The sequence below is a fragment of the Sus scrofa genome, chromosome 3, assembly GCF_000003025.6.
Source record: "Sus scrofa isolate TJ Tabasco breed Duroc chromosome 3, Sscrofa11.1, whole genome shotgun sequence".
Taxonomy (NCBI): Eukaryota; Metazoa; Chordata; class Mammalia; order Artiodactyla; family Suidae; genus Sus; species Sus scrofa.
Genome location: NC_010445.4, coordinates 87,101,315 through 87,114,666, shown reverse-complemented (window position 1 = coordinate 87,114,666; position 13,352 = coordinate 87,101,315). Strand labels below are relative to the sequence as shown.

General features: G+C 40.8%; 1 protein-coding gene across 3 annotated transcripts in view; it reads left to right on the top strand.

The window, feature by feature from the left end:
* The window catches only part of ACYP2 (acylphosphatase 2), a 285,742-nt gene that overhangs the window by 116,710 nt on the left and 155,680 nt on the right, over window positions 1-13,352 (top strand). Inside the window, exon 1 of one of the 3 annotated variants that reach the window (XM_013992776.2) lies at window positions 5,412-5,842. The exons of the other annotated variants lie outside the window; for them this stretch is intronic. Within the exon in view, the coding sequence (XP_013848230.2) occupies window positions 5,701-5,842 (142 nt within the window). The 5' untranslated portion in view covers window positions 5,412-5,700. Of the gene's footprint in view, window positions 1-5,411; window positions 5,843-13,352 lie in introns of those variants that run through there. 3 annotated transcript variants of the gene reach the window in all.

The following is a 13,352-nucleotide window of genomic DNA, read 5'->3' as shown; positions in this document are numbered from 1 at the left end:
TAGCATGTTGCTGCAGATGGCATAATTTTGTTCTTTTTTATGGCTGAGTAGTATTCCATTGTGTATACATACCACATCTTCTTAATCCATTCATCTGTCTATGGACATGTAAGTTGTTTTCATGTTTTGGCTATTGTGAATAGTGCTGCAATGAACATACGAGTGTATGTATCTTTTCCAAGGGAAGTTTTGCCAGATATATGCCCAGGAGTGGGATTATGATCATATGATAATTCTAAATTTACTTTTCTAGTAAATTTACTTTTCTGAGGTACCTCGAGACTATTTTCCATAGAGGTTGTACCAAATTACATTCCCACCAACAGTCTAGGAGGGTTCCCTTTTCTTCACACCCTCTCCAGCATTTGTTATTTATAGACTTACTAATTATGGCCATTCTGACCCATGTGAGGTGGTACCTCATTGTAGTTTTAATTTGCATTTGTACCAAATGAGGCCTATATATTGAATTCTATTGATCTGAAATATGAGACTTTTGTCTTATTTGAGACCTGAGACACAAAACGAAACAACAGTTACACCCACATTACAATATGAAGTGCTAGATTACCTATGCCTACATAATCTAGGTAAGGATTGTTTAATACCAGTTTTAAGATCCTGAGACCAACACCTATCTCAGGCTCGAGTGGATTTCTTTGGGGAAAGTTACTGGGCTTTTCTCTCTTTGCCCTCTTTCACCGTGGGAGAGAGTATTTTTCCTTCACTGCATGCCTAGAGAGAAGGTCTTAAAAGAACTACTCTGAGAGCTTGGCATTTACTCATTGAAACTAGAATGGACTGGTATTTGACCCAGACCTGCAGAAAGTAAAGAGAAAGGCTGCAGATACCCGAATAATGCCTGCCAGGTAGAGCAAAAAAAGCGGTCAAATTCAGAGCAAACTTCGACGTCTATCAGTGCTAGGGCAGAAATATGAGTCCCCACAATCCAGTGTAATGGTAGGAGGGACCTGATCCATGGCCATTTTAAAAGGGATCCCATTCACTCAGCCATCTACTTAGGGGATAGTCTCTCTGAACAGAAAGAAATTGAAGGTGTAGCATGCAATACAGAACTGGGATGGGGGTGTGAGTGCACAGCTAAAGTATAGGCATTCTCTATTAAGGGAGCAAAAGTCAGGAATTCCTCATGGAGAAAAGCTCTGAGTAGCCCCTAGAAAGGATCCTGCAAAAGAACTAATCAGCTTTGAATATCCACCAACCTAGACAGCCCATAAGTATCTACCTGCTCCTTCCAATTCTCATCTAGGAAGGGGGAAAGTAAGGCAAGTGGGACTCTCCCACCACAGTAGCCTAAGCAGTACCAAGCTGGGAAAGGGAAGCAGCTTTAAGGTTAAATGTACTCCTGAGTTTTGAATATCAAACTGGACTGTGATAAAGAAAATTGCTTCAGGAGTTCCCGTCCTGGTGCAGTGGTCAACAAATCCGACTAGGAACCATGAGGCTGCGGGTTTGATCCCTGGCCTTGCTCAGTGGGGTTAAGGATCCGGCATTGCCGTGAGCTGTGGTGTAGGTTGCAGATGCGGCTCGGATCCCTTGTTGCTGTGGCTGTGGCATAGGTGGATGGCTATAGCTCCAATTCCCTAGGCTGGGAATCTCCATTTGCCTTGGGAGCGGCCCTAGAAAAGGCAAAAAGACCAAAAGAAAAAAAAAAAAAAAAAAAAAAAAGCTTCAAACTTGGGACAGAATGTACTTCTGGGAAGGAATATGCATTCTTTTTTTTTTTCTTTTTAGGTCTGTACCTGAGGCATATGCAAGTTTCCAGGCTAGGGGTCAAATCAGAGCTGCAGCTGTGAGCCTACACCACAGCTCACAGCAACACTGGATCCTTAACCCCACTGAGCAAGGCCAGGGATTGAACCTGCATCCTCATGGATACCAGTCAGATTCGTTACTGCTCAGCCACAACAGGAATTTCAGAATATGGATTTCTGATAAAATGCGTAAACAATTTCCTAATCAACTGTAATAGATTAAAGCCTCTTCTGGGATACCAGGTACTTCCTCAGCTGACTAACAGTCTGGTGTCTAATGATCTTGAATCCAGTTTAGTAATAATTATCTAACCACTTCTTTACCTGTAAGTGTTCCTTCCATGAGAGAATCATTGATTTGTTTAGTCCTCCTCAATTGTGGAAAGTTTACGATTTGTACCCTAAGTTCTGCTTTTTCAACATGAGTTACAAAAATATTTCAGAGGTAGAAATTTGTTGATGGATAAAGTAAATTTGGTTGTTCCTGAAATAAATTATACTTCAATATCAAATTTCTGAAAAATCACTCTAGGAATTAGTCTCAACTGACTGTCATGACAAATTATAGAGATTTACAGGTGGTTGGTTATGTCTTCAGTTCAAATGTCATTTGGATACAAAGACTGTGATGTCTGTCCCTGTTTCAAAAGGTTCTGGAATCTGGTCATTTTTACACCTATATCATATAGGCAGGCTTTTCCTTTTCTATGTATTACCTTAAACATGATCCTACATCACACACAAATTATTTTAAAGGGTTCAAGGAAGAGAATTATATAACTAGGTTTTAATTTCAATCAGCAGTAACACAAAGCCTAGTTATCCCAAAGCTATTGTTCAGTTACAAAATTAAAACTTTTCATCTAATTGAACCATGTATTGTACTTGAAGAGCTTGCTTATATTTGTTTGCATCAGAAGCCAAATAATCATATACATTATTGGTAGTGGTATGTTTAAATTGGTACAGCCCTTTGAAAATGATCTGGTAATGTATATCAGGAATAATACTTATTTGTACCCTTTGATTTGGTATTTTAAATCTACCATAAATAATTTTAAAATATGGGAAGGAAGCTACATGAAGGAATATTTTCTTCATGATTTATTTTTATAGTAGCAACTTAAAAATTAGAAGCAACCTGAGAATGTAACAACAGGGACTAAGTAGGTAAATTTATGGTTATACTCACTTAATAGAATGTCATGAAATAACTAAAATATTTATTAGAAGAACAATAACATGGGAAAATAAAAGTTGAATTTATATTTATAATTTATATTAAAGTATATATATGTTTAAATTTATAATTTCTAATATTTATATGTGTATATATTTATTTATTTATTTATTTATTTATTTATTGTCTTTTGAGTGCCGCACCAATGGCATGTGGAGGTTCCCAGGCTTAGGGGTCTAATTAGAGCTAGAGCCACAGCAACGCCAGATCCGAGCCATGTCTGCGACCTAGACCACAGCTCACAGCAATGCCAGATCCTTACCCCACTGAGTGAGGCCAGAGATTGAACCCTCAACCTCATGGTTCCTACTCAGATTTGTTTCTGCTGAGCCACAACAGCAACTCAGTGATTTATATTATTTTAAGTATTTAAAACATTTTAAGAGGATACACAAAAAATGTATAACTGAACACTGCTGTACAGCAGAAATTATCACATTGTAAATCAACAATACTTTGATAAAACTTTAAAAAATGGGAAAAAAGATTACACAAAAAATGATAAAATTGTGTTAGGGTTATGGATTTTTTCTTTCTGTTTTCAAAAATTTCTCTATGCAGAAATATTTTTGTTGGAGCTCCCGTCGTGGCGCAGTGGTTAATGAATCTGACTAGGAACCATGAGGTTGCAGGTTCGATCCCTGCCCTTGCTCAGTGGGTTAACGATCTGTCGTTGCCGTGAGCTGTGGTGTAGGCTGCAGACAAGACTCAGATCCTGCGTTGCTGTGGCTCTGGCGTAGGCTGGTGGCTACGGCTCCGATTCGACCCCTAGCCTGGGAACCTCCATGTGCCTTGGGAGCGGCCCAAGAGATAGCGAAAAGACAAAAAAAAAAAAAAAGTTTTGTTGTTTAAAATTAGCATAAGCATTAGCAACATTTGCTTAAAATTTCTAAAGTTATAGAAGCACATATTATTGGCAATTCATACTGAGATGGTCCATAAAAATTTGTTAATGTTCACCTGTTGGCAGACAGTCAATTTTTTAGCTAAGCAAGTGGCAATTGTTTCCATAGCACTTCTAAAATTATAATAAAGCTACATAATAATTGGCAGGGCTACTCCTGGGTAACTGTGGAGAAAAGTCAAACACTGATTAAGAAGAGGGAAATGTCAACCTTCCTGTCAGTGAAGGATCAGTGAAAGTCAGGGACAGGACCTCAGTCCAGTTTTAGAGCTTACTTCTTGGAAGGCATGGTACTAGCAGTGCAGACACTAAATAATTAGGATGAAATCTGGTTAAGTACTTGCACAGGCAACTGAACAAGATACAGGGAGATCTGGGAATAGGAGGAGGTATTCCATATAAAGCAGACCCAAGAACATTTTAAATGTCAGGTTGTGTTCAGAGAGCAGAATAATCCAACCTGTTTTAACAAAAGGTTAACCAGAATCTGTAGGATGGCAGAAGCAGGTAAAGAGGTTAGCGGAGGCTGAAGATCTTTGGTTTTACTCAGAATGTGGTGTAGAGACTATGAAGATAGGTCACTGAAAAGAATGACACAAGACCTAAGTTGATTCTAGGGTCTACATGGAATGAACTAGAAGGGAGATGAGAAGATGTAAATTAAGAGGTCCCTGTAATAAACCAGGATCTGTATTACATAAAATTACCTGGATTAGTGCTTCCAGAATACGTTTTACTTTAAAATGATTTAAGCACATACTAACCAAGTTTTAGATGATTTTGGGTGCTAACAGAACTGGCACATAACATTGAATCAGACTGCAGAGGATTATTTCAACTGTGTGGCCAGATGCAGAAAAATGTGTGAAGGTATTGAAGCCAATAAATACGTTGAGAAAGGCAAATTCTCACAAGTAAAAAGTATTTGTAATTCCAGAAGGCAGCGTAGGTTATCAACTCTTCGGAGTGGTGGGTTGCTTTTAATTGAGACTTCATAACAGTTCACCAGAAAGTAAAATTTTCTAAGGATAAACTGCTTTAGCCTTCTAGGCAATTGGGGTGCTTCTGAACAACAAGAAGACTATGAAAAACTCTGAGTTAACTGCAGAGAGGATTTTTTTTTCCTAAAGCTACCAGAGTAAAAATGTTTAGATTTATAAGGTTTGTTATCTCAGAATATATCAGTCCATTTAGAATATGGATTCTGGCCCAAAGCCTTTCTGATTCAACATAGAGGATGAGGATGTAACCTTAAGAAATGGCTCTGCGTCTCCGGATAGATTTGAAAGGGCCTGCATAGGACTCGATGGAGAACGTGGCGGGGGCCTGGTGCTCCCTGCAGGGCAGGGCAAGGCGGGGCGGGGGCGGCAGCAGGGAGGGGGCAACCGAGAGGAGGGGCGGGGAATTGTTTAATAAAATTTTACTCTCTAACCAATACTCTTAACCACCAAGCGAGTAGGTCTTTCATTTCAAAAGCAATCATCTTGAGGTATTGAACTATTGCCATCTGGACCGGCTTTTATTTACAAACAGTGAGAAACCAATGAACATAGTGGTTCATTAAATCGCTGGGACGCCTAGCGGGCATCCCTCCCGGCAAGCGAGCTTGGCGCAGGGAAAGGAGACCTCGGGCTCCAGGGGCCTAGCAGCCTCTTCTTCCGGGCGTCCCGGGCTGCCCTCACTCTCAGTCCCCGCCGTCTCATTTGTCGCCTTCCGACGCATGACCCCGTCGCGCTCGCGTCCCAGGCCGGTGACAGGCGCAGGGTGCGCCAAGCGGTCCCATGTGCCCCTTCCCTCTCGCGGCCGCTGCAGTCGCCGCGCCCCGAACCCCGCTCCGGCTCCTGGGCAGAAGGCTCGCCGCTGCCATGTCTACCGCCAGGCCACTCAAATCCGTGGACTATGAAGTGTTCGGGAGAGTGCAGGGTAGGGGATTCACCAACAGCGGGAGATCAAAGAGGTGTTAGGGGAGTAAGAGTAGAATGCTGCTACAAGCTCACCCTATCTTAAGGTTCCCCAGCCCCGTTGTGGCCGGGACTTCCGCTCGGCCATGACACAGCAGCAGTGGGAGGGAAGGAGGCGAAGGGCGCATGCGCGGGACAGCTGGGCTGGGCGGGGGAAGGAGAGAGGAGTACCGGGAAGCTGGAAAGGCAGGGAAAAGGAGGATGCGCGGGATATAGGGACCTGGCGGCCTAAGGGGGTGCGGGGGGTTGGGGGCTGGGTACTGGGGAGGGCGTTTGTGTGTCTCGACCGAGTGGGCAAAATAAATCGGGGAGGAAAAGAAGAGAGGGTTCTTGAACGAGCGGTCACCTTTTGTTACCACTGAAACTACGGAGGTTGCCTTGCGTTTTGGGAAAAACACCTACATGGTGTTTACTTCGTCGGAGATTATACTTTTTTCCCCTGTCTAGCTCATAAAAGCGTTGTTATCTAATTTTTTGTTTCATCATAAATTTAAATCATTGCAAAGGATGTAACGTCTGGATTATTGTAATTATTGTATCTAAATTGAAATGTGAAATCACTGAATTTGTCCAATGGAATATAAATACGGTAGCAATTAAATATTTGCCATCATTCATTCAAAAGTAAGCTTTTTAACTAGTGGGAAGTTTTGCATATCTTTTCCTCTTTGAATTTGAATTTGATTTTCATTGTATTTCCCCTACACAATCTTACCACATTTTATACATGAGTGTATCCAATTGGTCACTTAGCAATATATGTATATGTAATTTATTTTCTTAATTGCTTTTGACCATAATTCTCTATTCATTTTTTTTCCTCTCTGGCTTGAGTTACTATTGTGACTATTGTTAGAACACAGTTGATGAAAATAATATAAATACATTTAAAAGTATGATAAACATTACTAAGTTTAAAAAGTAAATTTGTTTTGGAAATTTATTTCATAAAAAAAAGCTGTGGGTGTTTATTTCTTTTTTATTTTTTAATTTTTATTTTTGTAATGGCTGCCCCTGTGCCATATGGAAGTTTCCAGCCACAACAGTACCAGAATTGAGCCAAATCTGTGACCTACACCACGGGTCTGTGATCTACACTGTAGCTCTTGGCAGCTGCAGCTCCGATTCATCCTCTAGGTTGGGAAGTTCCATATGCCATGGGTGAGGCCCTAAATAGAAAAAAAAAAGTCCTTGGTGACAAAATGGTAGAATGTTCTAGGGGTCAAGTGTACTCTGCATTGTTCTCAAATACACAGACCCATTGTTCTCAAATATGCAGACCCTAACTTAGGAAAGTTTGCATTCTAAGAATTAGTTTATAAGTTAGTTGTTTGAAATTCAGGAAAATATATTTATAGAAATAATATTACAAATAGTGGGTTTGCTTCTCAGGCCCTTCCACAAAGTCTACTCATAGATCCATAGGTTTATTGACAGAAATAATCAATAAACAGTCTATAATAGGCATAGAAAAGAGTTTTATTCCAGCGAAACTGAGGACTATAGCCCAGGAGACAGTCTCTCAGATAATTCCAAGGAACTGCTCTGGAGAAACATGGTTTTCAGCACATTTTTTTTATTGTTACTGTTTTTATTTTTTTGCTTTTTAGGGCCATACCTGTGGCATATGGAAGTTCCAAGGCTAGGGGTTGAATTGGAGCCACAGCTGTCAGCCTATGCCATGGCAAAGCTGGGTCCCATCTACGTCTGTGATCTACACCACAGCTTTCAGCAATGCCAGATCCTTAACCCACTGAGTAAGACCAGAGAATGAACCTGAATCCTCGTGGATCCTTGTTGGGTTCATTACCACTGAGCCACCACAGAACTCCACAGTTTTGTTTTTTTCCTTTTTCGGCTGCACACACAGCATATGGAAGTTCCTGGGCTAGGAACTGAATCCAAGCTGGAGCTGCGACCTACGCCACAGCTGCAGCAGTGCTGGATCCTTAACCTACGCACTAGGCCAGGGATTGAATCGTCGCCTCCAGACACAAGCTGGAGAACCACAGTGGGAACTCCAGCACAGTTTTACATCTTGTCAGATTAAAGAACATCAAAAAAATCAAGGATTCATTCCTTCAAGGTTTCAAAAAAAAACAGAGCTGAATTAGCTCTGAATATTGAATTAGCATGGCCTTTGCATCTGGGAAGGGAGTTTTATCATCAAAGGACACCAGCACTGGCATCCCAGAAAGGGAGGCATTTAATCTTTATTTTTAACATGGACATTCTTTACCTCTGGTTAATGTACCCTTTTGTTTAATAGTTAAAGCAGATGTACATTGTATGTTTGATAGGCCACAAACAGGCTGTTTTAGTTAGCATAATGGTCAAGTTCATGGATAAGCCAGAATGACTTCCCAGTCTTCAATATCTGAACAGTTCTTCTATCAGGCTGCTGCTATTCTCCATTGATGCTTCCTCCTTCTACTTTTTTTTTCTCTTTCCTTTTTGGCCATATCTTCCGGCTCATGGAAATTCCTTGGCCAGCAATCAAATCTGACTGCTGCAATGCCAGATCCTTAACCTGTAGCATCACAGCAGGAATGCCTCCCTCTGCTTTTTTTTTTTTTTTTCAGATACACTTTTTTGTTTGTTTTAGAACAGTTTTAGAGTTATAGAAAAGTTAGAGATATTCTATAGAGAGTTCCTGTATACTCTACCTTCTGTTTCCCCTGTTGTTAGCATCTTACAGTGGTATGGTACAGTTGTCATGACTGGTGAGCCAATATTGATACATTACTGTTAACTAAAGTCTACATTTTATTAGTTTTTACCTAAATTCCTTCTTCTGTTCAGAGTTCATCTAGGCTCTTACATTACATTTAGTCATCTTGTCCCCTTAGGCTCACTTACGCTGTGGCAGTTTCTCAGATTTGCCTTGTTTTCCATGACCTTGTCAGTTTGGAGGAGTATATTGAGGCTAGGTACCATGTAGAATGCTCCCAAACTGGGATTTGTCTGACATTTTTGGTATAAGACTGAGGTCGTGGGTTATTGTTAGAAAGACAGATAAGGGAGAGAATACCATTCTCATCACACCTTATCAAAGGTATGAACTGTCAACATGACTCATCACTGTTGATATTGACCTTGATCACCGGGCTGAGATAGTGTTTCTCCACTGTTAAGTTACTTGTTCCCTGCCCACCTCCTCCATCATCTGCTTTATCTCCATGTTCTCAAGAAGCTCCATGTTTTTTTCTCACCAATTTCTGTTGCACTGGGGTCTTTGGGGTGAGGAACAGGGGAGTAGGGGACTGACCCTCTGTTTTTAGAGCATTCGTAGCTATGAGGTGGCTTATAATGTCCCTATAAATGTGTAATTACAGTTATATGTAGAATAATATCTAAAAATTTTAAAGGGAAATTTATTAAGCTTTACCAAGTCTCAGGTGAGTATTAAGAACATTCGTAGAAATGTTTTGTGGCAATCTGTTGGTTTATATGTACGTTAGAAATTCAACAGTTTGTTTTTGGCAGTATTGACTCAGATTTAGAGTGGGAATAACTTATTGGACTGCAGAAATAAATAGAAATTTTCTTGATGACTGCTGAAGATGAAAATTGGGATGAATTACTAAATAGCTTTGACAGACACCACATGATTTAGATGTACACATTTCCCCTTATGTAGACAGGTAAATGTTTTAGAGGTTGAAAACTTTACTACCTTAAAGTCAAGAACTATGGTTCACTCTAATTTACTTTCTCATCTTTTTGCCTATAGCATTTTCATTGGTAGTTCTTTTCTACTTCTTGTTTTTACTTCTCCTAATCTATTATCCTTTCAGCTACAGTTATTTGTGTACACATATCTGTGTCTCTCACTGGACAATAAGGATAGAATTTTGAAGGTCAAGCTCACTTGTTTTTGTATCCCCTACAGGCTGTGCTTCTGGTGGGGACATCCAGAGTATCTAAAATTAAATTGAAGTGCTTGGAGAAAGTTGGCTTGGAGAAGAAACAGTAGGCTAATGGCTGTTTTGACTATTTGAACAATACCATGGTGTGTGGCTCCAGGGGTCAGATCCTAGATGGATAGTGAAAGGTTAAAATGAGGCAGAATTTTATTCCATGTTAGGAAGGACTTTCTAACAATAAAAAATGTTTGAAGTCATTAAGGGCTGCTTTGTAAGGTAGTGACTAGATGACTTCCTACACTCAGAATTCATACATGTGGTTAGACCCCAGGATGAAGGGGTATAGTGCAGTGTGAAAATCTGATTTTACATGAAAGAGTGCTGAGATTTAAAACTTGTCATATTGTTTCTTTAAATATAAACTCTTTTGTGGATTTAAAATATGATTGGCTTTGCAAATATGCACCTCAGAGTTGCTCCCTGACACATCCTTCCACAAGGCAAAGTCCAGTTGTAGCTGATTGAGCCTCGACTGAGCAGCATATTGTGTTTGAAACTCTTGTACCCGAAGCGGCTGATGTCTGTCCCAGTTTCTAGAGCATTGTGTCAGTAAAAAACCTACATGTGTCATGTCAGCTTCCCTTCTCTTTATCAAGTGAGGTGGAAGCAGTGCAGAGAGGCTGTGGAAGCCTATAGAAGCGTCTTCTCCAACACAGGCCCTGTCCTGAGATTGCTCTGTCTCAGCCAGTGCTGGTCAAGCGCAGAAAAGCTGTGATCACTTTCACCTTTTTTACTATATGGATGCCCCTCTGTTGTACAGTATGCTTCAAACTAGGGATCAGAATTCTCAGAAAGACTCTTAGAAAATTCCAAGTGGATTATGAAGCTTTGAGTGGTTAATTCCTGCATGGTTCACTGCTTTACAAAGTTAATGGACTGGAGATCTGGCCACCTCTTGATATACATTCCCTCTAAGGCTTTTAAATAAGAGTTGTAGGAATTCCCCTTGTGGCTCAGTGGTTTTGAACTGGACTAGTATCCACGAGGATGCAGGTTTGATCCCTGCCCCCGCTCAGTGGGTTAAGGATCCATTGTTCCAAGAGCTGCAGTGTAGGTTGAAGACATAGCTTGGATCAGGTGTGGCTGTGTCTGTGGTGTAGGCCAGCAGCTCTAGCTCGAATTGGACCCCTGGCCTGTGAACTTCTATATGCTGCAGATGTGGCCTCCCCAAAAAAAGAAAAAAAAATGAGTCGTGATTGAGGGGCCCAGTAAGTAACACCCCTTTTCATTATGTGAGTTATTGACAAGTAAAATGAGTAAAGAAGAGTTTGGGGGAAGTGGTGTAAATCTTGAGGTAAGTGGATTTTATAATAATCTGTACTGCAGAATTAAACACACCAACCCAGGTACCAGCAGGGCTCCCTCCATGGACAGAGCAGAAGAGCTATTCCTCTGAGTAACTAACTCCCAGAAGGAAGAAGAGAAAGCACTTGGGCTATATGTATGCTTCTCCTTCTAAACTTACCCACTAGATAAGTCACTGAATGTCTCTGAGGAGGAGTCAGGAACAGTCAGAGGGTAGCCAGGAGTGACACACTAATGGATATTTCTCCTCATTGAAGGAACTATCACGAGGGCAATAAGCTGTAAAATCTAGAGAGAACTCAACTTTTTAGTTCGGTTGCAGCACTTCCAGATGATGTGCATGGCAGAGGATTTTGGTGTGAAGTGATAGGAGCAGTCAGGGAGGTCGTATGGTCAACAAACTGGGGAGTGACTGCCGTTGTTCTACAGAGAGATATAAGAAGGACTACATCATAGTCCTGTTTTCTTCTTTCTTTGTGTGTGTGTGTGCGTGTGTGACATTTAAAAAAATTGAGATCCAATTCACCCTTGTAACACATTCAAAGCATACTAAATATATAGCGGTTTTTACTGTATTTATAGTGTTTTGCAGCTACAACCACTATCTAATATAGAACATTTCCATCATCTCCAAAAGAATCCCTGCCCCACAATTCCTTTCAGCAGTCATTCCCCATTCCCCTCTACCCATCCCTCATGGATGTCATGGCCAAGGTCTCTCTGGTTTCCTTGGACTTTTCCTCATGGTGTCAAGATGGCTGCTGTAGCACAAGTCATTACACTCACCCTACAGACAGAAAGAGAGAGGGTACAAGGATGGAAACTTTGGCTAAGTCAGCCCCTGATAAAGAGCTTTTCTGAAAGCTTCAACCAGTGACTTGGCTTATTTCTCATGGGCCATCCCTCTTCTAAGGAGGACTGGATGATATAGAAGAGTGTGATGCTGCCCCAAGGAAAATAAGAATTCTTCCAGAAAAGCAGAAGGGGAAAATGGATTTTGTCCAGGCAGCTAACAATGTCTACCACAGATATTCATCTATAAATTACATTTAATGGCATGATAATTACATTTGATATTCTTTGCCAAGTAGTGATGTAAAAGGACGTGTTACAGAAAGTCTTAGATCTCCATAGTCTCAACCTCAAAACGTTTTATCTGTAATCAGGATAACCTAAATTTCCATAAAGTATGTATTGAATCTTTCGCATATGGTTTATTTCTGTCTTATGTTCTTTTCCATTTATCACAACTTAAAGTAATGAGTAATACTTGTATTATCTACCTTGTCAAGCAGTATGAATTTAGCCTAAAATTAAGTCTGTTAAAATTTAACGATCTTTTAGTTCTACTGTTTTAAGATTTACTTAATAAATATGTGTGTGGGGTTCCCATCATGGCGCAGTGGTTAACGAATCCGACTAGGAACCATGAGGTTGTGGGTTCAGTCCCTGCCCTTGCTCAGTGGGTTAAGGATCCAGCATTGCCATGAGCTGTGGTGTAGGTTGCAGACGTGGCTCGGATCCCGCGTTGCTGTGGCTCTGGCGTAGGCTGGCAGCTACAGCTCTGATTGGACCCCTAGCCTGGGAACCTCCATATGCCGCGGGAGCGGCCCAAGAAATAGCAAAAAGACAAAAAAAAAAAGAAAGAAAGAGCTGAAGTAACCTGCCAAGGTCACACAGCTGTATCTGGCAGTCTGCCTCTGATGTCTGTGTTTCCAAACACCTAGGGCGCATCAAGACATAGGGAGTGTGATCTGGGCACATGAGTACTAAATAAATAAATAAATAAATATGTGTGTGCCTTTACCATCCATAGTTAAAATATAGCCATTATATCCTCCTCTAGGCTCCTATCCCAAGTCCTTTAAGTTCTGTAAGACAATCAATTTAACCATTTCTTTTTTTCCGTTCTTATGGTTGTTAAGCCATTATTTATAACCAACATGCTGATATTAATTTTTTTTTTTTTTGTCTTTTTTAAGGCCACCACCATGGTATAAGGAAGCTCCCAGGCTTGGGGTCAAATTGGAGCTGCAGCTGCTGGCCTTTACCACAGCCACAGCAATGTGGGATCGGAGCTGCATCTACAACCTACACTGCAGCTCATGGCAATGCCAGATCCTTAAGCCACTGAGCAAGAATCTAGTCGGGTTTGCTACCATTGAGCCACAATGGAAGCTCCTAATATTTCTTGATTTGTCAATTTAGGCATTATCTAGTGACTTTTTGCTACCCTTTATA